We start from the raw sequence: 25,296 nt of genomic DNA on the forward strand, positions 1-25,296 counted from the left end.
GGAAGCTATGGATATGAAGGAAGAAGGAGAAACAATTAAATGTGAAGGGAAGGGCAGTACTCCACAGCTCAGGCTCAGTGGGAGACAACTTTTGGAAGGAATCCAAATATTTTTGTCTTTATTTGGCTGCGAATTTATAATTTGTTTCACTGTGTAAGTGGAAAAGTTGAAACTCAAGACCGGGAATAACCACACACCTCCAGGTGTGTTCTACAATTTTCTGTGATACAGACGCTGGAAGTTGTTCCTAAAATTCTTTCCCTTGAGGAGACATGAACAGTGTCTTACCAGTTCTCTAAGGTTCCAACGACAAACCAAGACAAGGTACTACTAAAGTTCCTCCTGCCATAGCAGTGAATTTATTGGCCTTAATTTCAGTGCATAGGTGAGGCAGTTACTTACAGGAGTGTGGAGGCTCCCTGCAGAAGGCTACACTAGAAAGTCTTTACATAGTAGGGATGATGACTTTTCTCACAGCTGAATAGACAGAGCCCTCCTCTCTCTAGTCCTATATACGCAGGCCCCTCCTTGAGGCCATATACAGTTAGAGCAGAATTGAGTATAACAGGTGGTACGGAGTTTCTAGACACCCAGGTGAGGGTCTCATGATCCTTCTGCCCCCTCTTCTACAAGGCGGTATCAACAGCTGACTAGGTCAGCTGGGATGATCCACAATTAGGCACAGTTGAGCTTCCTAAGATGGCAGTTGTTTATCTCAGAGGAAAGTCCTGTACAGCTCAAGTGGAGGCTGACAATAGCTCTGCTTCCCCATCCTCTGACTAGGATCATTTTTTAAAGCAAATGTGGCATCCCAAGTGCCCCTCAAAGTGTCTCCTGATTCTGTAGAGTATCATGCTCAGGGCTGGGCAGGAGGGATGCCAGGAGCCCTAGGGATCTCTCAGGGAGCAACAGGCCATATTCCAGGTCTCTGTTGTTCCTTTGACAAACTGGTATGGCCTCCAGGATTCTGTGGGAAGATGAAGGCTTCAAACCAGTTTCCCAGGTGAACTGTGTTGGCTGCTTTCCATGGAAAGGAATCCTAAGCCAAGAACAGGAACTGCTGCAGCAGGGGGCGGGAGGAAGGCTCTAGTGCTCGCTCAGGGTGCAATGTAAATCATCATAGCTTTCCTGATGGGTGTTATTTGAGATGTAGTGGAACTGTCCTTGGATGCTTATGACATCTGTGGTCTCTTTGGACCCTGGCAGCCAAAATGTGAGCTCAGGTTGCATTGCCCACATAAATGGATGGACTGTGGAGAATTTCCCAGTATCATCCACAACACCGGTATTTTTTAGGGCTGTAAGCATTACACCAGAAAGGAATGAGCTTCCCTCCCTCTAAATGTACCTGGGCCTTAAGGCACAAGAATGAAAAGTGCCACCATTGGTCAGGATCACACACTGTGGCCAGCACTGCCTTCTCACCCATCTTTGTGCTGTGAGGTTATGGATTAAACCGTGTAGTTTCTCGTGGTTCTTCCTCATGACCACTAAGGATGATCTTGTAGGTGTTGGGCCCTGAAACATGAACTGAGCTGGTGTAGATGAAGGCTGTGACACTAGTCTGGACAAAGGCTTCCAACAGGTTCTGGTTGGAATCACAGACAATACACTGTTAGTGTTAGGAAATAAACCAAAGAATCCAAATGATTCCTGTTCATTTCTACCCTGATCCCAGCCCCCTGTGCATTCTTTCCTGTTCTTTTTTCAGCATGGCCATGGTGTGGGAACAATAAAAATGAGAGGGGTGACATCTAGTATCTGGGGGCCAAGAGGTCTAGACTTTCATTCTTTACAGATCTCTCTCTCTCTCTCTCTCTCTCTCTCTCTCTCTCTCTCTCTCTCTCTCTCTCTCTCTGTATTTGTCTATCTGTCTCTGTGTTTCTCTCTGTCTGCCTTTGTGTTTGTATGTGGGGTGTGTGTTTGTTTGTGTGTGTGTGTGTGTGTGTGTGTGTGTGTGTGTGTTAATTTTGATGAAGAACTCTATTTGGGTAAAGAATAAATGGCTTCTATTCCACTCTTTTTCTATACAGTTTTAAAATTACAACTTGTCATTTCATTAATGGGAAGCAATATTTAAATTAAGAAAAACATGCAGGCACATTCAAGGAAAGCTGAGAATCCAGATGCTATAGTACCACACTCAGTTGTAGAGAAGCAACTGAACACTGACATGGACATCATATCTCTGGAACTGTTCTCACCAAGAGAGAGCTATAGAAATTGTCACAAGGACCATGCCTAGTGACACAGCAAAGTTTGCTGAGCTGTGCAGAGATTTAACATTTTTTTTTTTTGTGACTGAGGTATCCATTTCTTATGCCTTGTCTGCAACACCAGAGATTTGCTCTTCCGTGTTGTGTACTCTGAGGTCTGAGTTTGACTTCCTTGTCTTTTCATTTCCAGTTTTATGTCAGGTTGGGTTTGCTTTAGCTGTCCCAGGTCAACTTTCATGCCTTGAACTGTTTTCATCACGTCCCTCACTGTTCCTTTGTGTTTTCATAGATGTCATTAAGGGTTTTTCCACATCCTCTGTGAGGTCCTTGCACATATTCAGAACTGCTGCTTTGAAGTCCTTGTGTTTCCATGCTGGTGTCTTGGCCTCTGGGTTTGTGATGACTGAGGTGATTTTAGGTGTTGATGTCTGGTCTTTGTTGTGTGGGTGCTCTGTTGTTGGTTTCTGCTGCCCTCTCTTGATCTTAGGAGAGTGTGGTGGTTGTGGGTTCCTAGGCAGACAGTGCTTCTGAAGGTTGGTGGGTGCTAAAGAGGTTTAGGGTTGGGCTAGGTAAAAGGCCGAAAAGTTGCTCCTGGAAATAGCCAATGGGTTCCTGTCTACATCAAGAGATGGGGTCCCCAGGAAGTTTGAGGTGTTGTAGAAAGTGGGCCTTATGCAAGTAGGATGACCTAAGGCAAAGAATAACCTGGCGAGACTGTCTTGAATGGGCTAGGGGGACCCTGGGTCTGAAGCAAGAGTTGGAGTCTCCAGTGAATGGAGCTGAGGTGGGAAAAGGCAACATGTATCAGGTTTTTATGTATCTGAGGGTGAGAGTGGGGAGATCATAACTGAGGGTAGAAGGATGGTGTGACTCCCCTATCTGAATCCCTGCCAGATGCAGCCACTGGGGTTCCAGATACAAAGTGCTTCTTGGTATTGTTCACTTACAAGAAGGAATCAGGATAAACTGGAAGTGAGGGAGTGGGGAGGAGAGGGTCCACAGGAGGAGGAAAGCTGGTTCTACTGCCAGGTTTAGCATGGTCCCCAGGTAATGACGTAGGACTGATGGACAGGCTCCTGCAAGCATGCTGCTACAGGGCTAGGGATGAGGATGAGAGAGTGTAATGGGGGACAGAAGAACCGTGGAAATCACCTACTGGAGTCCAGTGTGGGCCCCGGGTACAGAGCTTCTACATATAGGCTTCAGACACAGAGGAATGTCGGAAGGAGGAATCCTGGATCTGCTGCAAGGTTCAAGGAGTCCCCATGGAATGGAGGGAGAAGGGTGAGAGGAGAGGGTCCTGCAAGCCTGTTACCTCCTTTGAAAATGGTGTCTTTTATTCTTTTTGTAAATCTCTAAGCTAAAACAACAGCAGTAGTTCATGTATTTTCCCTTTATCTATCTATCTATCTATCTATCTATCTATCTATCTATCTATCTATCTATCCCTCTCTCTCTTTTTCTCTCTCTCTATCTCTCTCAACAGGGTGTCTCCATATAGCCTTGGATGTCCTGGAATTCACTTTGTAGATCAGGCAAGCCTTGAACTCAGAGAAGTGACTGAGAATTAATTGCCTATGCTGAGAATTAACTCTTAAATGTTAACATGTCAGCTAGAGTGAGCTGAAATAAGAACCTTCCCTAATATATTTTTTTTCTTTCAGAGGCAGCAGAAGAAAGCACTATGGAGTGGGGACTATCAGCCAGAGACACAGTCTCTGCCCTGTCTTTCCAACTTTACCTTAAGGGCTGGTAAGATGGCTAAGCAGGTAAAGGTTCCTGCCCCTAAGACTGATAATCTGAGTTCAGTTCCTGAACTAACTCCACATCTTGTCCTCTGACCTCTGCACACACCTGCTGAGGTTCACAGGCAGGCACACACAAGTGCACATAGAAAGTCAGTAAGGAAGTGCATAACATGATGATAATGTTCACATGCTTATACATGGACGTTTGCAAAAGTGTTTTTAGATTAGAAACAAGAACAGCAACTTGTACTATACATAAAGAAAACCTCAACTGAATTAAAAATGGAGCCATAGCAGGGACGCAGGTCATTTACTTTTCAGTATTCCAGGGGTAGATGAAGTTTTGCTGAATGTCTTGTTTTACTCTATTTGATTAGAGGAATGTTTCAGTGGCTGAAGCAAGAGTTAATGCTGGGGTAGTGTTGTGGGTCACTGAGGTGTGATTCTTAGTGAAGTTTCCTTCCCAGAGTGTCACTGAGGGCCAGGCATCCTCTTTTCCATGTTTCAGAAGGGCCTGACTCTAAAGTGGATGTGGCATAGCTCAAGATATGGGGTGAGCAGGCCATTATGTCCACCTCCTAGAGGAGTTGTTGGAGGTCCTTCCACTCCAGAAATGGGATATGTACTTCTGCTATGATTCTCTGTGAGGCAGATGTATGTCTTGGTGTCAGATGCCTGACACTTCTGTTAAGGGCCTTGTCCCTCATTAGCAGAGTAGGCTGGAGGGCTCATTTTTCTCCTCTCTAACAGAACTGATGTAGATATAGTGTTTTTCCTTCATCAGGTCACTCTTCATAGATTCAGACAAGAAGAAACAGGACAAGTACATTCATATAGACTTAGAATGCCCAGGTAGGCTCAGAACAGACATGCTGTTTAAAAAGTGAGTACATACTGTTACTTCCTACAAGTTCTAGGGCCAGAGCAAAGTAGTTTTTTTTTTTTGTTGTTGTTGTGTTGGTTGTGGTGGAGGTTGTGGTTGTTTTTTATTTTGCCTTTTGAGTGTTTGGAGAGGCCCACCACCCAGGTCCCACATAAATTCTAACTGAGCCTCTTCCTTTTCTTTTCTCTTCTTTTCTTTTCTTTCTCTCTCTCTCTCTTCCTTCCTTCCTTCCTTCCTTCCTTCCTTCCTTTCTTTCTTTCTTCCTTCCTTCCTTCCTTTCTTTTTTCTCTCTTTCTTATAAATACCTAGTCTTATTGTACTTTTGTATATAGTTTTTCTTATATTAGTTATAACTTTTTCCTTTTTTTCTTTTTATTAAAATAGAAAAGGGGAAATATGGTGACATTTTATTTTTACTGAAATGTGATTTTATTTGTATGTTAATAAATAAAGTTGCCTGGGGGTCAGTGCTAATAGCAAGCCATAGCAGAAGCTGGGCAGTGGTGGCGCAGGCCTTTAATCCCAGCACTTGGGAGGCAGAGTTAGCTGGAACTCGGTGAGTTCAAGGATACAGCCAGCATGGAGACACATGCCTTTAATCTTAATACCAACCGTGGAAGACCTGGAGGTCTGTATAGACAGACAGTGATGAGGAGGTCATGTGGTTGGGTTTACAACCAATGAGAAGGCAGACCAGAACATCAATAAAAAGATAGACACACAGGAAGTAGGCCTCTTGCTGAGGGGAAGGGCAGCAGCAGCAGTGAAGGGTAAAAAAGCGTTTTTCGCTCTCAGCTATTGCTCTGACCTCTTGGGCTCTCAACCCTGCATTTGGCTCTGTGTTTCTACTTTAATAAGATGGTTATATATACAAGCAGGCTTTAGCTAATGCTCATGCTTGAACACCCACAAAGTCCCTGATTCTGTTTGTCATATCCTTTCTCGGGGAATTACTAACAGATTTGTGGAACACAAACTTCAGAATCCTAACTCAAATTCCTTGCACATCCTAGGGAGAGAGTGCCAGTGCTGTGTTCAGCCCCAGGTGTGGAATCCTAAACACACAGGAGGAGAGAGCTTCTGCATGGAGTCTGGAGTCTGGTGTCTGTGCAGCATTAGGTGTGGGGAGAAGAGACTCCCACGTGACAGCAATCCTAAATGCATATGTATCTTACCCAACACTCTTTACAAAATGGTTTTAAATACACAGGGGCCACTTTTCTATTCCAGGGGTTCTTAGAAGCAAGCACTCTTCATAATGTAAAAACTGGAAAAGGTAAGTGAGAAGAATGAAGCATTCCTAACAACAGTTTACCAAGAACTTTCCAATCACAAACCCAGTAGCACAGCTTCCTTCCAAATAAGGTCAGGCTGGAGCCCATTGCCCATTCTCTTGACCAATATCATTCACAGGCACTTGGTACCACCATGCTTAGGAAGAGGGAAATCTCTTCCCTGCTCCCATAAACTGCAGGGTATCCTGATATATCAACCTAAATCCTCTCTCTATTGTCTAGTCTTTTAAAATCTGGTCCCTGGAGTCTGTATCTGAGGTCCATATCTCCGAGCTTTAGAAAGAGAAAATTGTCCTGCATGGCCATATGGAAAAGCATTGTGTGTGCAGGAACTTCAAGTTTCAGAAGTTGATGAACCATCGAAGTGAGTGATAGAGGGATCAGATAAGGATGTAATGGATGACTATCCAGGCAATAAGACCTGAGTGAAGGAGGAGTCAAGGAATGCTGATAACTGCATCAAAGCTAGGCTGCCAGAGAGAAGAGAAAGCATGCAGGGTTTGGAGTTCTGGCAGAAGGGACGGAATGCTTGGATTCTGACTTCACTTCTGTCGCTGTGACAAATTTCCTGGCCAGAAGCTGAATAAGGGGGAAAGAGTTTGGCATACTACCACAGGTTACAGTCTATCATTCTGGGGATGTCAAGGCAGGGACTTAAGAGACTGGTCACATCACATACACAGCCAGGAGGAGAGAGGTACAAATGCGTCCATACCGCCTGCTTGCTGCTTCTGGTCCCCGTAGTTTTCTTCGCTCTCACACCTTTTCGTGTTGATTAAGAACAGCCATGCAAGCAGCCAACCCAGTCTACATAATTCCTTGTAAAAATTGCCTTCCTAGGTGATTCTAGGTCCTGTCAAGACGATGATTAAAACGAACCAGCAGAGGGCACTGTGTGACATCAGATTGTACCTGCTGCTTGTGCCCAAGGGTCTGCAGTGAGGACAATTAATCATTCCTGGTGTCTCTTCCCAAGCTTGCCTCACTAGACCTGAATTCCACTTTGCTGCAGTCACATGCATCAGGCCTCCACTTTGCTGCAGTCACATGCATCAGGCCTCCACTTTGCTGCAGTCACATGCATCAGGCCTCCGCTTTGCTGCTGGACTCTTGGAATGTTCCATCATCTTTTCTCATCCATCTGCCCTAGGATGCTTTCCAGGAAGCTGAAGTTAAATACTTACTGCTTTCCATAGCGTATTGAGTGGGGCTGGGGCCTGTCCCCTGACTGCCATTATTCATTGCTAAAGCTCACAGTAATTACTTCCCTCATCTAGCAGGAATACCGACCTCCCTTAGCACCTGACTTTCTCACCTAGAGCCCTACCAAATGTCATATTTTTCTCTCTCTACTAGACTTTAAGTCTGGATCAGGAATGGAACACTGGGAGAGGGCCCCAAGTTCACCATCAAATACATTTTCTTAGATTTTATACTTCTTTTCCATCAGATTGCATCTCTTTAAAATTAAAGCTCATATCCAGACTGAGTAGGTAAGGGGGGGACAGGTTGTTATCCAAAGGATTCTAAGGCCTTATGCTTGGCAGGCTAGATGCACAAACCAGGTCACTCTCCTTTCTTTCCGCTCACCCTTATTAGAACTTGGGAGACTGCTTTCCCCTGAGAAAATGGACCAGTGAATTCAATGAGGGATTTAAGTTGGCTGAAATCAATATTGAAGATTGTTTCTCCAACCCCACCATATCCTTTTCTTCTGAGCTAATGGAACAGGCTTGTGGAAGGTGTTCAGTTTACCCTGGGCTCATGGGCACTCACTTTGGACAAGCTGCCTGGGGTGTATGAGCTCCAGTCCTCAGCTGCCCACAACCTGGGAGCCAGGTGAGAGCTCTTACTTGTGTCCTTGTGGGTGGTGCCTGAGCATCTCCCCTCCCTCTTTTAGAGTGAATGCTGAAGCTACATCCTCAGTGAGTGTCCTCGTAAAAACTGATGGATGAGGAGTCAAAACATAAACATGTAGCCAATTATGGCCTGAAATCGTCCTTGGAATTTACTTTTATTCTCAGAAACAGGTGACTCTTCCTTTTTTTTTTTTTTTTAACCATAGAACACTGTCCAGTGAGCCAAACTGGGGCTCTCTTGGCCTGGCAGGGCAAAGGAAGCAGGACTGGTTGACAAAGGCAGAGCATCCACTTCCAGATGACTCCTTGCTAATGTGAAACCAAGTGGGCTTCCTGAGCTATAAATGGCCTGCTTGAAAATGGTGCTTGTTTCTCTCTCCTGATATTGTAGTAACCAGGAAAACACTCTTAGGTTTGGTTTGCTGTATAGAATTTCAGCATGGTTTTGTCTCTGGATCCTCGTACAGGAGCTTAGTACCAATCAATGTTATCCTATGAACATTAATCAATGTGAGGTGAGAAAGAAATATTGATGCTGGATGAGACTTTCATGTTGTCTGTGATACCAAAAGGCAGGTGAGTTAGTACCCAGTTGTGACAGGAGACAGTTTTCTTTCCTCTGTACTCTGTCCCCACAGCTCCCTCAGGTTGATGATGTCTGGTTGAGCACACAGGCCCTCTTACAATTGTGGGTTCTGTAGTCACATACTGACTCTGTTATCTTGTAAGGCCTCAACCCTGTCCTGACAGGCTTCCTCAGCTCAGGGAAGCTGGGGGATGAGAGGGAGGGAGGGGAAGGAAAGATGCTAAGGCTGTAGAAGGATATAGGCTTAAGAGATTGGGAAATGGAGGGAAAGAGAGGGAGAGGCAGCTACATTTAGAGGTAGGGGTAGCAGATTTTCACATTGTAGGCTCAGGAGGAGGTACATTTGGGAGAATTCATTACAAGGAGACTCTCAGATCATCTCTGATGCCCAGGGCCATTTCTAACAGTGTTATAGTCTCCTGGATAGCTCTCAATGCTTGTCCTGGTTCTAGAGAGCCCCATGTATCGTTGGTAAGAAGGGTAAGAAGGAGGGAGACAAAGGGAGGCAAGACTCTTCCCTGGAGGAACAGACTATTATGTTCCAGGGCTGTGCTGTAGCCACTGACAACCAATATGACCTCCACGATTCAGTGGGAGGAGGTGGGTTTGAATTTCCTAAGACCATGAGCAAGATGTTGTCTGTGACCTGGTGATGCTGAACTGAGGCACCCCAGGTCAGTCATCTAGTCCATGCTTGGGCCCACATCCATGGGAGTGACATTCTGTTTCTATTCTGACTATGGCCTTACTTGGATATAGTAAGGAAAGCTGTAATCAAGATTCACCAAACCAACCTTCTCTGGATTAGGCATGAAACCTTTTTATTGTTCTTTCTTTGAGCTTCATGAAGCAATGGGAATTTTCTCAGACAAGCAATGCTTTGGGACTGTGAGAGGGGAAATGGAAACAGTGATGAAATTCTTAGTTACAAGAGGCTCTGGGCAGTTCACCACCAGAAACTGAGCCTTTGGTCACAGCAGTTGAGGCACAACCTGTGTGTCTCTGGGCAAGTGCTCAAGGCAAAAGTTTGGGACTGGGTCAGTGCCTGGCAAGGCTTTGGTGACCTGAAGACAAGTTGGCCAGTATGTCAAAGGAAACTGTAGGAGATGGGTTGTGTCTTAGACCCTTTCTGGAGGACCTGACAACTTCAGGGCCATGTCCCTGCCATGGTCACATCACTGAGTCTTTGTGTTCAGTGTCCCCTTGTGCTGCTCCACTAGTGACCCGATCCACTGTGAAGTTTTCTGTCTGGCTTCCTCCCAGCTGACAGGTGGCTCATAGCCCAGATCTCGCTGAGCTTTCTTGTAGGAGAAGGTGAACACAGTATTTAATATTGTGACCATATAGCGATTAAAAGGAGGCTGGTAATTGTAGATTGGACGCAGCAGGAAGCTCATAGTTTCCAACAGGAAAGCAAGCCAGTAGAGCAAGGGCAGAGGAAGGCTCCAACTGGAATCAACGTGGAAGCCCCAGTCCTTGCTCAGGGCATAATATAAACCACAGTAGCTTTGGTGAGGGGTTTCATCTGAGATGTAGTAGAACTGACCTTGGATGTTTGGTGACTTCTTGGGGTCTCGTAGGCCCCTGGCTGCCAGAATGTGTGCCCAGGCTGCATTACTCACATATACTGTGTTGACCACAGAGAATTTGGCAAAATTGTCAAGTGTGCCATTATTCTTGAGTGCTCTATTCACTGTGTGTGAAGTATATTGGCTCCCATCCCCATAGATGAATGGGAGTCTTAAGGCACAAGTATGCAAAGTGCCACCATCTTTCAGGGTGCACCCATTGGCTGCCAGCACTGCCTTCTCAGCCATCTTTTTGCTGTATGGGTAAGGATGAGATGATGTGCTTTCAAGATTGTCTTCTTCGCAGCCATTCTGGATGATGTCCTTGTAGGAGTTTGGTCCAGCCACAGCCACTGAGCTGCTGTAGATGAAGACTGGGACACTGGCTTCCACACAAGCATCCAACAGGAGCTGAGTACCTGAGTATGGGAAGTTCACTATTACTGTTAGGAAAGAAGCTGAAGGGTCCACTGTGGAGTCAGATTCATCCCACCTCAAACCCAATGGAAGGACTACTACAGATCTAAACACATTCTTACTTGATCTTGACTCAAATTGCTATTCTTTAGCCACAGATTAACCCCCAAATTAAAAGAGGTGACATTTAGATTCTGAAAAACAGGGGATTTCTAGGTTTCTGAGTTTATAGAGCTCACTCTTTCTTTTTCTCCATCTCTCCCCATCTCTATTACTGTTTTTCTTTTTCTCCCTCTGTTTGAATATAATTATTTTTCTTCTCAGTGTTGGAATCACAACTAGGCTCTTCCACATGGTAGACAAGGCCTCTCCCACTGAGCCACTGTCCCAGTAAGCTTTCTGTTGCTGTGATAAACACCAGGACCAAAGGAATGTGGGGAGGGAACAGTTTCTATGGCTTCTATGTTCCCATGGCAGTGTGTCACTGAAGAAAGTCACCCAGGAACAAAGGCAGAAACCATGGAGGAATGCTCTTTACTGTTTTGTTTCCCATGTGCTCATCTTGTTTACCTGTATAACTTAGGACCACCTGCCTAGGGGTGACACACCCCACAGTGAGCGGGCCCTCCCATATCCATCACTGATCCAGAAAATAACCCACATATAAAACCCCTGGCCAATCTGATGGGAGCCATTTCTTAGATGAAGTTCCCTCTTTTCAGGTGATTACTATTAATCAAAAAACCAGCATTTTTATTCTGGAAAGGACTTCCCTAGATTTTTATTCTGGGAAATTATTCCTTTATGCTGTCTAGAAAATGACATCAATAAATTCCCATTATATTGAGGATGTTGCTCAGTGATTAAGCCTTTGCATTGTGTGCAAGGTTTGATCCCTGAGACAAGAAAAAAATTGAAAAAGGCTCCTTCCCCAAATAAAAGCAAAGCATCACTTATTTTCATGCATTTTGTTTAATTAAAGGAGGGCCAGTTTTTAATCCAAAAATTCAAGATTCCGTAGTCTCAGAACTAGTTCAGAATTTACAGCATGCCCACTCAGGTATAGTGTAGAGGCAATATGTCTTTATCTTATTTTATTTTATCTTATTTTTCAGATAGACTCTTATTTCTATGCAGTCCAGAGTGGGCTCCAAGGTATCATAATCCTGACTCAGCCTCCTGAGTGCTAGTATTACAGAATGGCACCACTATGTCTAGGCATGCAGAATACACTCATAATTAGATATTAAAGGCTGGAATTTTTTCTCCTTTAGTAAAGACTAATACAGAACTGAGAATCTGAGTATTCATAGCACACACCTGCAAGGGAGGCTATGAGATAAGTAACCAGGTAGAAGTAATAGGGATCCTTTTGAGTTGGTAATGGCCATCCCCAAATAATTAGTTGATTTGAAAAAGGAGCCCAAGTCACTAAATTTGGAGGTCATGTGGAGGATACATGCCAGACAGGACCTTGGAAAACCATGATACTAAGAAGACTCACTTTTCGTGGGGGTTCAGAGTGATCATATTATAGAGTAAAGTCCTTTACTAAAGCATATTGCAAATCTACTTTCTGAGGAACTAAGCATTTAGGGATGAAGATCTGAGGAGGAGTCTTTCTGTCTTGGCTAGGACCAGTCTTCAAGAGTGGATTAACACTGTGGCCTTGTAAAAATTGGAAAACTGTTGCTGTAAGAAAACAAGTGCTGGCTCATTCTTCACCCTGTGGAGTGGCTTAGATAGCTCTCTACAGAGGAAAGGTCAGGGTCTGGTCCAGAGAGGTAGTAGATGGATGAACATCAAGCAAGTGGAGATGAATTCCACTCACTACGGCATGGAGGAACAGGAGAACTTTCCTGGCATTTGGAGTGTCCTGGATGTGGCTTTGTGTTTTCTCTCCTCTGACAACCTGTGGGGCCTCTGGTCCCTCCTCTCTCAGTCCAATCTCTTTTTCTAAACATCAAGGACAACCGCCCTGAGTTCTGCTAGCTGGGCTGGCAAGCAGAGGCATCTGACAGACCCAGAGCACAGCAGGTGTTCCATGGCCAGCACTTCCCTGTCCCATGTCTTCATTCCATGTCCCCAAATGGTCCTATCTGACCATTCTAATTTTCCCACTCTCTCCATATCCTCCTGAGACACTGTACCTTTAAAATTAATATCCAGGATGGTCTGTCTGGGAAGAACACCCACGACATCAATGACAGCAGCGGTGTGGATGACAACAGAGACGCCCTGGCAGGCTCTCCTCAGGCACTGGGCATCCAGAATGTCTCCCTTCAGCACTGTCACCTTGGCTTTTGTCTGCAGCTCTGAGGAACACAAAGCAGGTCACTGGGAAGCTTTCTGCACAGGTAGGAAGTTTCCAGACATAGTATCATTGACATAGGCCTCCAAGGGCAGTCAGAGTGAGGAGATCCTGGGGAGGAGGCCTTTCTACTGAAGGAACAATAAATAATCAACAGTCAGAATGTATCATTTGTAGGGAAGGAGGAAGCATCTGTGTCCACCCCTCCCTTTGTATAAAATGAATCTGAGCAGTGAGATGTGATTTGTGCTTTGCTCATAAAAACAGAGTTATGGAAATTCATATACTGATTTAAACAATCAGAGAGATGGTGGTAGTCAAATGTAAAAAGGGAGAATTAGGATTTAATTGATAGAGAATTATGGGGGACCAGCCCCCACTTTTATGACCAGGGTAGTCTTGAGCATGGAAAAGTGGGAAATATTTAGTTAGAAAGAGATACCTAGATGAAGAGAAGAAAGACTGAAACCCAGGATAGCCTCGGGAAGGCCTGGGTCAAAACTCACCAGCCCAGAACTTTATTGAAAAGGGCTTTTTCAAGGGGTGAGATGAAAGACCTCCCCCTTGCTAGATACAGCCAAGTGAAGAACCTTCCAAACATTCTGTACTCAGTTCCGTGGTCCAACCATCATCTTATGCAGACCTGCTGGGTAAAGCTACTAGGAAACCTCGGTGGGTTCTAACAGAGAGTGGGGAATCACTTGTGGATTTTCACTGAAGGAGAAAAAGTGGCAGAGTCCTGCCCTGGGAAGCTGTAACAGAACTCTCAGTTTGCAAATGGACAGGCATGAAGACATATGAATAACCTGGGCAAGCAACAGGTTAATCAGATTGTGTCCTCCAGAGTTCCAGTGAGGAGGACCCAGAAGAGGGAGACACAAAGATGGAAAATTCAGCCCTGCCCCCAAGATAGGTCTTGATACTTTCTGAGTCTGGGATGAGCACACATGAAGAGTGAGCTCATTTACAAAGAGGAAACTAGAGCCCCAGTGAGAGAACTCAGAATGGACTCCTATCATGGGTTTAGGTGAGCATTTCTTATTGGATAGATACATTGTAAATGAGGCCACCTCCAAGGGACCATAGTACATCCAGGGGCAATGGATAGCTTCAGGTTCCTCTCAAATTTATAGGATGATACTAGCTAGTAATCACAATGTCACCGAAATTAGTTCACAAAATTGATGGTGTGGCACATGCAGCCTGTATCTATACCCCACACTGCCTCGAGCTTCATAATTTACACATGACTTTCTCATTTTGCCATCTCCTTTCTCAGCTATCTCATGAACTTAGGATTCTAGTGTCCTTGGTATAGGATGGGGAAATTGCAGAAAGCTCCAGGGATATGTCTAAGGACATAGATCTTTCCAATGAAGGCTCTATTGTCCCCCTGCCTCCACCCAATCCATTCCCACTTCTGTATGTACACTAAGAGCAAGACTCATTCAGAATCAACTGTTTTGAGACATCAGGTCAAATAAATTTGCAATGAATGCCAAAGAATACTTTGATAGAGGCAGAAGTAGAAATCCAGAGCTGGAGAAATCCTTCTCAGGACAGATTACAACCTCTCCTGAATGTGTCTACTGTACCCTCTCCTCTCCCCTGTCAGGGAACCCCAAGAAGGCCTTAAAGTAGAGGATGATGGGAAAATGCGTTCTGGGAAGGCAGCAGGTACCAGGATGTGAGTCTCTTCCTGTGTGATTTCTCCTCCACTCTTCTTAGCAGCTGACTTTAGACAGACAGGGTCAGAAAACTTGCTGTGACAGGGCAGGAGAAGCCCAGATGCAGGACCAAGTAGAGTCACACATCTGTTCTTTGGGGGGGTCCTGAGATACCAGGAGGTGACATCTTGAGTGCTTTGTGGTAGAGCCACATCTCTCAGCTTGGCCAAGACACCATGGACTTGGCAATTGTTCTTCACTGCCGCATCGTAGAGCTGATGCTGTGGTGTGAGCTGCAGTAGGAGATCCAGAGAGAAGCTACCACACTCCAGCCTTTAAAAGGACAGAGGTCACCACCAGACCTCCTGGACCCCCACTCTTCTCTGTCTTATCTTAGTTGCAGGATCTTGGGGAAGTCAGTTCACATCTATGTTGTCTCCTGGTCCAGAGAAGCAGAAGACAATGTTCCCTTTGTTTTGGGATCTCATGGGGGTAGGGAAATAAGTAGTTTTCACCATCAACATGCCTCTGATTTATAGGACACCAGAAGGATTCTCTACTCTGAGAGGAGGGAGTCTCAGCTGAGAAATTACCTCACTATGATCAGGTGGCAGGCAAGCATGTTGGGCATTTTCTTTCTTTCTTTCTTTCTTTCTTTCTTTCTTTCTTTCTTTCTTTCTTTCTTTCTTTCTTTCTTTCTTTCTTTCTTTCTTTCTTTTTAAACAAAAGCCACACACTTTTACATAGATAAACAAATGCAGCATAAACAAAAGCAAAACATTTTTACACAGTTAAACAAATATTGTATTCCTTAACAAGAAACAGATGTGAGTTCCTCTTTTGAAAGCCTCTGCAAAATGTTCTAGGAAAGCATCCGCTAGTACCTGATGGTCAGACACTTCCTTCTCCTTACAGTCTTGGGTGTCACTCAGCCTGTACAACAGCTGACAAAGAAAACGATGCTGGTTCTGCACTAAAGTGTGAGGATTGGTATATGTAAATGGATTCATATATTGCTCATAGTGTCTGAAGAGATCAATTATACATTTCACTTTCCTAAAAAATTACCCACTTCAGCTCCTCACATTTCTTTGAGGTAGATAAGCCCAGACAAAATTAAGAAAAAAAAAAGATAGTGGAACTTGCTGCACATGTCTTAGGAACACTGGCTCAGTTACAGGGATGGTGTTGGAAGTACAGGGTATTCTGTAACTTCCTCAAGATGGGTTTATTATCATCAAGTTCACAATGGTGATGTCTTATGAAACAATCAGGATATTCTCTTTTTTACCCTCTTGACATGTGCATGTAACTTAAAACACAGAAAAAGATGGGAGTTCCAGAAGTAACAATTTCTGCATTACAGAATGAATAACATAAGAACTTAAAAATTTTTAATTACATACAATGCACATCCTACCAAAATCATATAAACCAATCATTATATTAGGTATATATCCATACAGAATGACATATAATACATCAGCATATAATAATATATGAACTAATATAATAGTGGATAGATTCATGGCTATCCCGATATATTTCTAAAATGAACATTGCAGTTATGATGGGACAGTTTCTGTGGCAACAGAGTGGGCTTTTTAAATTAAAGCTGGCAAAAATGTTTACTAAACTTTGATAACAGAGTTTATTAAATAGGATTCCTCCAAATATGAACATGTTCATTTATTGCATAAATATTTAGGGATCACACTTACTGAAAATTCTACAGTTTTTCCTCTCTTGCATGGAGCTTTTCTTTGCAATCTTAGTATTACCACATTAGCTGAGTTGTTAGTTTTTGTTCACCTCTTTAGTCTGTCCTGTTATTGAAAATCACATGCTATGTATTAATTGTGCATCTGCTTTAAATCATTAATTGACTCCCATTGTTATGTATTTGGTAAATACTTGGCCAGCGACCAAATGTTTTTCATGTATTGTGTGTACATATTCCCGAAGATGCTATGACCTTCCTTTGCATATACAGTCTGTGCTTCATCCTAGTAGCTTTCATTCTCCTCAAATATACGGCTAGATTTTCTAGAGACTTATTCTTCTCTACCATTACTAACAGTGAGTATTGTTATTATAAAAGTAGGAATCCCAATTTAATTTTTTCTAAACTATTAGTACTCAATGCATTATAACTGGAATCTTGGTGCTCAGGTTCTTGGACAACACTTGAGTCTCTGTTTAGCCATGTGATGGTAAACAGCTACTTAAGTCTCAGTTTTACTGTTTGTAAAATATGAGTATTAATTTACCTTATAACAGAATTATATGGTAACTCATGTCCTCTAATAGCGTCCAGTCTAATACAGGAGGCAGACAGATGGAGCAACTCGGATTTATTGTAGATGCTGTACAGCACCTTCAGATAGATCCGACTTTGGTGTTTGATAGATTTCTCTCAGATTGTATATAACCTGTGTCTGTTTCATCCGTTCATTGGTCATTTGAAGAAAAAAATGGAATGACATATATTCTTTGTAATGAGAACGTAGCTCATAGTGACAAGGCCTTCCTTGGCCTGTCTGTTTAAGCAGAACCCCTCAGCCCTCCTTTCCATTCTGTTGACTCTGTTGTCTTTACACCCTTCTTTGTTCTTCTATCTACATAACACAATGGCATCCGGCATACTTCACATTTAGGGCATTTGTTTCTTTTATATCTTTAAATGGTAGAATGCAAGCTTCACATGAACAGGTACTCATGAATACCAACCTCCTGTGAGGTCCTATTGGGTATTTTCATCATTAGTGATGAATGTGGGTGGCACCATCTGAAGAAAGCAGGCTAAGAAGCCATGAGAGCAAATCAGTAAACCACCTCCTTTCATGGCCCCTGTGTCAGCTCCTGCATCAGCTTCCTGCCTTGTTTAAGTCCCTGTCCTGATTTCCTTTGGATGATGAAGAGTGATATGGAAGCATAAGCCAAATAAACACTTTCCTCCCCAAGTTGTTTTTGGTCATGGTGCATCTTCACATTAATAGTAATCATTACCAAGATTCTTTAGGTTATTTATTTCTTTGTTTGCTTGTTTGGAAAGAGGGTGACTAAGTTATTTGTAAGGAAATTAAAATAGTAAAACATGAAGCAGAAATTTAAGGTTTATTTTAGCATTTTGTGTATGTAACAAAGGATTTCTGAGGATAAATATAAAATAGGAAAATGTGTTGAGAAGAAGGCAGAAGTAGGTTTTTTGTTTTTGTTTTTGTTTGGTTTGGCTGTTTGTTTCCCTAAAGATAATGATGGTCCCAAATTAGGAAAGAGAGATAAGACCCAGAATGAAGGAAACAATTGGAAGGGTGTGAATGGATGGAGAAAGCTGCAAAATGATTTCAGAAAAGCACAAGACTTCTTGTAGGAGGCACAGAGGTCCTCATGCTCACAGATAAGCACTAGGGGAACCTGGAATGTTAGCACACAGAGTTGTTCCTTCAAGGAAAGGGATGCATAACCAGTTGTCTGTTCAGAAGACTGGAAATATATGCATTCTAGCCTGGTCACCTTTATACAACCTGTGTGCCTGGAAATCACACTGGACTCTACCCTAGACTTTTCTCAATCCATAGAACCTATCTTTATGGAAGGCATCACGTGTACTTGTCATGTCTCATACTTATTTAGCATACTTTGTTTCTTTCTTCCTATTTTTTTTTCAAGACATGGTTTCTCTGTGTAGCTTTGTGCCTTTCCTGGAACTCGCTTTGGAGACCAGGCTGGCCTCGAACTCACAGAGATCCGCCTGCCTCTGGCTCCTGAGTGCTGGGATTAAAGGCGTGAGCCACCACCACCGCCCGGCCCTACTTTGTTTCTTAAGGTTTATATATGCTTTATTGTACACATGGTATTGAGTTAATTATCACGAGGATAGTTTTTGCTGAATTCTGCTGTGCTTAAATACAGCAAGATTAAACCATTCAGTGTCCGAATCTAGAAACTGGAACAAACACCAGCTACTTAGTGGAATTGAACTGCCTTCTTTCTTTCCAGGAACTGTTACCTATTTGCATTGGTGCTCAAAGAGACCCCTGAAACTTCAGGGAAGATGCACATGAGATCAAATAGACAATGAACAGATATCAAGGAATATTAGCACCTGCATAACCTTTGATTCTCCATGTTCATATTAGGGAGTTTTCCCAATAAACCAAAAGCATAGCATTCAATAATCAATATAGGGAAGAGCAAAACCAACATAGGTTTCTTTCATCTGATCTTAACAGAGAACTGTGGATCCTCCCCCACCTCTTTAGTACAGGTAGGCCATCTATATTCTGACATCTCCTGCATCTTTAATTTTTTTGGTGATTTTTTGGTGTTGTTTTGTAATTTTTACTAAGTACTTCAACATTTCATATATTTTACAAACTAAAAATGTAATGCTTTTGATGTAGTACTCACTTTGGGATTTCAGAAGCTCCTGGAAGTCCAAGGGATTTACATGTTACACCTGTATTTTCAAATATGCATTTATATATGTCCCAAGGTTATATAAGACCTCCAGAAATCTGACATGTTTGAATGCATGTTTTGTTATCAGTGTTTTTCCTCCCTCTCCCCTCCTTTTCTCCCCCCAGAGCTAAGGACAGAACCCAGGGCCTTGTGCTTGCTAGGCAAGCGCTCTGCCACTGAGCTAAATCCCCAACCCCTGTTATCAGTGTTTTCATAGTATAACATTATTACATGATTAAAATAAAAAAAAATAGTTTTTTTCTTCCTTAAGGGATAAAATGGAATTGTATTAAAAATTTTGTTTTAGCTCTTAACTATAATGCAAATGGAATTTGTTTGGTTCTTATTAGGTTTGTTTGTGTGTGTGTGTGTGTTTTCCTTTTAAAATTGCTCTATTTCATTAAAAAAAAAAAGCTAAGGGATTTGGGTATGGTTAAAAATCTGTTGAGTTTACTATATTCCCTGTGTCTTGGTACAGTCTCAGTGGTTACCGTTGCAAATATCTTCCTGGGCTTAGAATTTGCCTCTGGGATTTCTGGCCACTGTTTCTAGTATAATAACAGGGATTCGTGTGTCATTTTTTATAAATAAGAATAAAGTTGTTTTATGCTATTCTACTTTACTTTAACAACAGCTTAATTGGAACTGTTCTGGGAAACAACACATGGTTCTCCACCATCTTAACTAAGTGCAATCAGGCAGCTGGCAGCCATCTTTGATAGGGTTGGAGAAGAGGGAGGTCATGTGACTTCATTGCCATCTTAACTAAAGGTAACACCATGGAGTGGGCCTACCAAGGAGGCAACAACAGGTGTCCAAGATATTTTAGATTAAGATGTATTTTTGTATGAAAATTCCTGTCCTATTCTGAAAATAAGGTTTAAGGAAAATAAGATGTAAAACAATGCTAATTTAATGATGTATTAAAGCAAGGAGATCAGACATAGATTCCTAAATCTGTCTCTGTTGGCTTGAACATGCTGAACTGTAGGTAAAGAGAGACCCTTTGCTAGACTGCTTACATTTTTTCTCTTAGTGGTATATCTTGGCAGGGCCCATTGAAATGTATCCACATCACCCTTTTTGTTTGTTTTAAGATGCTCTGAATGGGCATGGTTTGGAGAGAGAGACAGGAATGGGGCTTCTCAGACCCTGCAGGGATGAGATGGAAGTCCCAACTAAACAAGAAGACCCTTGCAACTGTTGCTTGTCGAAACGCTGAGCACTATTACATTTAACACAACAATACTGGCCCAGTATCTTTGTGTGCTAATCCTTTCTGTAATAGATAAAATTTAATTTGACAATGGATTCCAGATAAGTGTACCCCAAGAACTACTATTTCTAAACTTATTTGTTGCTCAAGTGTGTCTTAAGGTGTGTGGACACTGAGTTGTGGTGGTTTGCATGAGAATGGCTCCCATAGGTTCATGTATTTGAATACTTGGTCGCCATTGGTGGAAAGGTTAGGGGGCGTTGCCTTTGAGGAGGCAGTGTGTCCCTGGGCATGGTCTTTGAGGGTTAAAAGACTTTAATCATTCCCTGATAGATCTCTGCCTTGGCTTGTGGGTCAAGACATGAGCTCTCAGCTATTACTACAGTGCCATGCTGCCTGCTGGCTGCCCTGCTCCCTTCCATGATAGTCATCAGCTCCAACTCTCTGGAAACCATAAGTCCCCAACAATCTCTTTCTCTACATGTTGTTTTGGTTATAGTGCCTTAGCCATTAATAGGAAAGTAACTAAGACAGGTCTCAATCACCTTCTTTTTTCCACAGGTTCATATCAGACCAGCTCCAGGTATTGGTTCATCTTGGGAAGGAAGGACAATCAAAATCAAACTATAGGCTGTCTGATATGAGATTTTATACAGACCCTATCTGACAAAGCCAGGGGATGGGTGGATAGGATCCAAGCAAAGGGGTTGAATGAACTCTGGAGAGTATGGAGGAAGAGATCTGTTCAAGATGGCCTCACACTGGGAGCAAGGGTCCTTCACAAGCTACATCCACAGAAGGATGTGAGAATGGAGCAGCTGGGAAATGATATCAAGCCAGTGCTTGCACTTGGCCTGGGGTGGGAGAGAGATACAGAAAAACACAAGGTGCCTCTCCAGCGTCTGTAGATACTTTCTTTGAGGATGGGAAAGACATTGGAGGAAACCCCATGACACATATGAAGTCCACCTGGCCCTCAGTCTGCTTCTATCCTGTGTATATGCTCTCTAGTCCCCCTCTCCATCTCCCTCTCTCTCCCTCCCTACCAACTTCATCAATTTACCTTTACATTATATTCACTTCCTGCTATGAACTTCACTCTGCCCTATTCTTAAATAAAAAGAAACTACAAAGCCAAAAGGGAATGTTCAAAGGAGGCAGGTTCCCAGTGCTCAGGTCTCTAGTTTAACAATCTTTTGCTAGTGTTGCACAATATTGCCATGTGGAGACAGTTTAAGACACAAAAGCTTCCAGCAAGGAGAAAACTGATCTGCAATGTCTAAATAGGAGAGCAGCCTGAAGGCCCAGGCCCTGCCCATGGCCATGTTCTCTAGTTCTGGGTCATCCAGAATCCACTTTTTCCAACTATGCAGTGCCTTTGATGCTGTCTCAACTGTGATTGTTCCTGCTGAGGCTCTTCACAGATCCACCTGTTTCTTACTTGGTGACAAGCAAGCCCTCCCCATGCCCAGTTCGTGTTCATCATCCTCCAGGTCACTTACTGGATAATTCCTCCTTGTGTTTTGGAGTGAAGGATCTGAACAAGGCCCTGATCTCATTCACCTCTTTCTCCTGAGCCAACAAGCGGATGATCCTCTGGCCCAGAAACCCTCCTGCTCCTGTCACCAGGCAGCTCCACCCCAGCATGGTCAACACAGGAAGCAGATCTCAGTGGCCTCAGGTGTTGTATAATGTCACCCTGGGGAGGGATAGAAAGAGAGGTGCAATGGGTACAGATTCATGGAGTTTTTATTATGATGACATAGTAGAAAAAGATGTCCTCAAGGTGGTTCTTGAACATTTCTCTCATAACATTGCTTCCATGATTCTAAAATGTCTGGGTCTTCAACCAAACAAACAAAAGATCAGTTCTGCAGCAGACACCAGATGTTCAACCTCTAAGTCAGGTCAGCTCTGACATTGAGACACTGTCAGACCTCACATGTCAGGCTGTGCCCCAAGTTTGTTCCTCTCACATGAGATGCCACTTCCAAGCCTCAGACTGTCTTACCTGTGCTTCTGAGAAACCGTGCACACACTGAAGTCCTTCAACCCCTCACTGCATATGGTTAGTTCCTGCAGCTCCTCTTGGACTTCAGGGACTAAAGCTTACATCCATTAGCTACCTATGAAGGATACTACAAAGGGTATGGAGGAAGCAGAGCACAGGCTGAGGAATGGGAAAGGGGAATAAGGCTTCTACATTCTTGTTTGATATACTAACCTCCAAGAATGTCTATCTATTCAGCTACCCAGGATCTTAGGAAGCTGGGCCTTCTTGCATCAGTTGATAATCAAGACAATGCCCCCCAGGTCAATCTGATTTAGGCAATTCTTAAGTTGAGGAGTTGAGGTTTCTTCTTTTCAGATGACTAGGTTATGTTGTGTACAACCAAGGCTAATCAAACATGGCCAAAATAGTATTTGCTCCATGTATTAGCTCTAATACTCCTTGTAATTATTTTTTATAAACTTCTCTGTTCCACAACATCTTTGAGCAGCTCACAGTTAACTGCAGAGCATGCATATGTTCATCTGAAAGACATGACATTATTTATCAGAATAAGCAGCCTCTGATCATTTGTTTGCTGGTTAGTTTGTTTAGATAGACAGCTGTAGGTGAGCAAATTGCCTTATGGTAGAAACTCTCTAAGGCTTGACCAATTTACAGCCCAAAGGCGCATGTAGCCAAGGATATCTATAAATGCAGGCCAACACAAAGTTGAGAATTTACATGGAACATTATGGAAAGTTCATTCCATGTTTTGACTCCATTTTGGGGTGACTGTGAACTTTGTTGGTGATCAAGTCTGGTTGCATTTTCCAAAGTTTGGACATATCTACATGGAAGGGGCTCAAGGCTTTTCTATTGGTTAAGGTACATACAGAATCCAGTGTAGGTCCCACATGGCGTTATTTTTCACAGTCTTTCTTTATAAACACAACACCATTTACTCTAGACACAGAGAACATATGTGTTGTATTTTTTCACACTTTGAATGCCTACTATATATTATCTGAAAGTTGTGTAGACATGGATTGGTACACACTTAGGTTCTAGAATTAGATAGGTGGATATTCTCCAATTAGAGACATGTTTCCTTTAATAATACAGTAAGAACAAGAGAGGCAATCATTATACAAGAAGCCCATTGAAGGATGATTGTGAACTTTTAATTTTCATTCTACCAACCCTCACCTTCCCTACTAAAGCTTCCCTTGAGACTCTGTCGGTACCTTGGTTTGACAGTATCTCATAGGACATAGTATGCTCCAAGCTGACATGTACTCTTTCCATCTAATATGTAGCTACAGGAGACACAGCTTTCTTGTATGCAGTCTGTGTGAACATTTCAGTCTCTATAATTCTTATTTTAACATCTTTGTTTCCTTTTGTTGAAATAGATTTTTTTCTCACATAATATATCCTAATTATGGTTTCCCATCCTTTAACTCCTCCTGGCTTCTTCCATCTCCTCTCCCCCTGGATCCAGCCCATTTCTGTCTCTTATTAGAAAGTCACCAGGCTTCTATAAGATAATAATGATATAAAATAAAATATAATGAGATAAAACACAAACTAACACATCAAAACTGAATGAACAAACAAGAAATGAAAAGAGCCCAAGAGAAGGCACAAGAAACAGAAACTCATTGGTTTGTACATTCAGCAATCCCATAAAAAACTCAACTGGAAGCTATAATATATTTGCCAAGTACCTGATTTTATTACACAAGTCTTTCACTTGTTTGGTAAGAGTTATCCCAAGATACTATAAATTATCTGAGGTTATTGTGAAGGGTATTGTTTCCCTGAATTCTTTCTCAGTGTTTTTGTCATTTGTATGTAGGATGGCTCTTGATTTATGTGAGTTAATTTGGTATCCTGCTACTTTGCTGAAGGTGTTTGTCAGCTGTAAATGTTATGGTGGATTTTTATGATCATTTAAGACTATCCTATTATCTGCAAATAAAGATATTTTGACTTCTTTTCCAAATAAAGATATTTTGACTTCTTCTTTTTCAAGATGTATTTCCTTTATCTTCATCAGTTGTGTTAATGCTGTAGCCAAGACTTCAAGTACTATATTGGCTAGGGATGGAGAGAGTGGATTGCCTTGTCTTATTCCTGATGTTAGTGGAAAAGCTTTGAGTTTCTCTTCATTTAAGTTGATGTTGGCTATCTGTTTCCTGTATAATGCCCTTATTGAGTTATGTATGTTCTTTTAATTCCTGATCTCTCCAGAACCTTTATCATGAAGGGCTGTTGGGTACTGTGAAAGGTGTTGTCTACATCTAATGGGATGATCCTGTGGTGTTTGGCTTTCAGTTTGTTTATATGGTAGGTTACATTTATCAACTTACATATGTTCACCCATCCCTGCATCTCTAGGCTGAAGCCTACTTGATCATGGTGGATGATCTTTTTGATGTGCTCTTGAATTCAGTTTGTAAGTATTTTATTCATAAGGGAAACTGTTCTGTAGCTATTTCTTTGTGGGTATTTATGTGGTGTTGGTATGAAAGTAGCTATAGCCTTGTAAAACAAATTGGGCACTGTTCCTTCTGTTTCTATTTTGTAGAAAAATTGGAGGAGTATAGGTTTATAGGTGTGTGGATTAATGTCAGGGTCTTCAATTCTTTTGGCTATCCTGGGGTTTTTGTTTTCCCATATAAAATTGAGTATTGTTCTTTCCAGGTCTGTAAAGAATGTGTTGGTATTTTGATGGGGATTGCATTGAATCTGTAGATTGCTTTTGGTAAGATTGCCATTTTTACTATGTTAATCCCGACTATCCATGAGCATGAGATATCTTTCCATTTTCTGACATCTTCTTCAGGGACTAAAAGTTCTTGTCATACAGGTCCTTTACTTATTTAGTTAGAATTACCCCAAGGTATTTTATATCATTTGTGGCTATTGTAAAGGGTGATGTATCTCAGATTTCTTTCTCAGCCAGTTTGTCATTTTTATATAGGTGGGCTATTGATTTTTTTAAGTTAATCTTGTATCCTGCTATGTTGATGATGAAGGTGTTTATAAGCTGAATGAGTTCCTTGGTGGA

General features: G+C 42.4%; 2 protein-coding genes across 5 annotated transcripts in view; both read right to left on the minus strand.

The window, feature by feature from the left end:
• The window catches only part of LOC102926315 (NADPH-dependent 3-keto-steroid reductase HSD3B3-like), a 79,729-nt gene that overhangs the window by 37,523 nt on the left and 16,910 nt on the right, over window positions 1–25,296 (minus strand). The window lies entirely within an intron of this gene.
• The window catches only part of LOC102928503 (NADPH-dependent 3-keto-steroid reductase HSD3B3-like), a 32,847-nt gene continuing 16,933 nt past the window's right edge, over window positions 9,383–25,296 (minus strand). Inside the window, exons 2-5 of one of the 4 annotated variants that reach the window (XM_076574662.1) lie at window positions 22,242–22,368; window positions 21,733–21,929; window positions 12,723–12,887; window positions 9,383–10,574 (exon numbers count right to left, since the gene is read on the minus strand). In XM_076574662.1, the coding sequence (XP_076430777.1) occupies window positions 9,763–10,574; window positions 12,723–12,887; window positions 21,733–21,877 (1,122 nt within the window). In that variant the 5' untranslated portion in view covers window positions 21,878–21,929; window positions 22,242–22,368 and the 3' untranslated portion in view covers window positions 9,383–9,762. Of the gene's footprint in view, window positions 10,575–12,722; window positions 12,888–20,775; window positions 20,826–21,732; window positions 21,930–22,241; window positions 22,369–25,296 lie in introns of those variants that run through there. The other 3 variants (XM_076574663.1, XM_076574661.1, XM_076574664.1) reach the window with 3 other exon arrangements.

The sequence above is a fragment of the Peromyscus maniculatus genome, chromosome 6, assembly GCF_049852395.1.
Source record: "Peromyscus maniculatus bairdii isolate BWxNUB_F1_BW_parent chromosome 6, HU_Pman_BW_mat_3.1, whole genome shotgun sequence".
Lineage (NCBI taxonomy): Eukaryota > Metazoa > Chordata > Mammalia > Rodentia > Cricetidae > Peromyscus > Peromyscus maniculatus.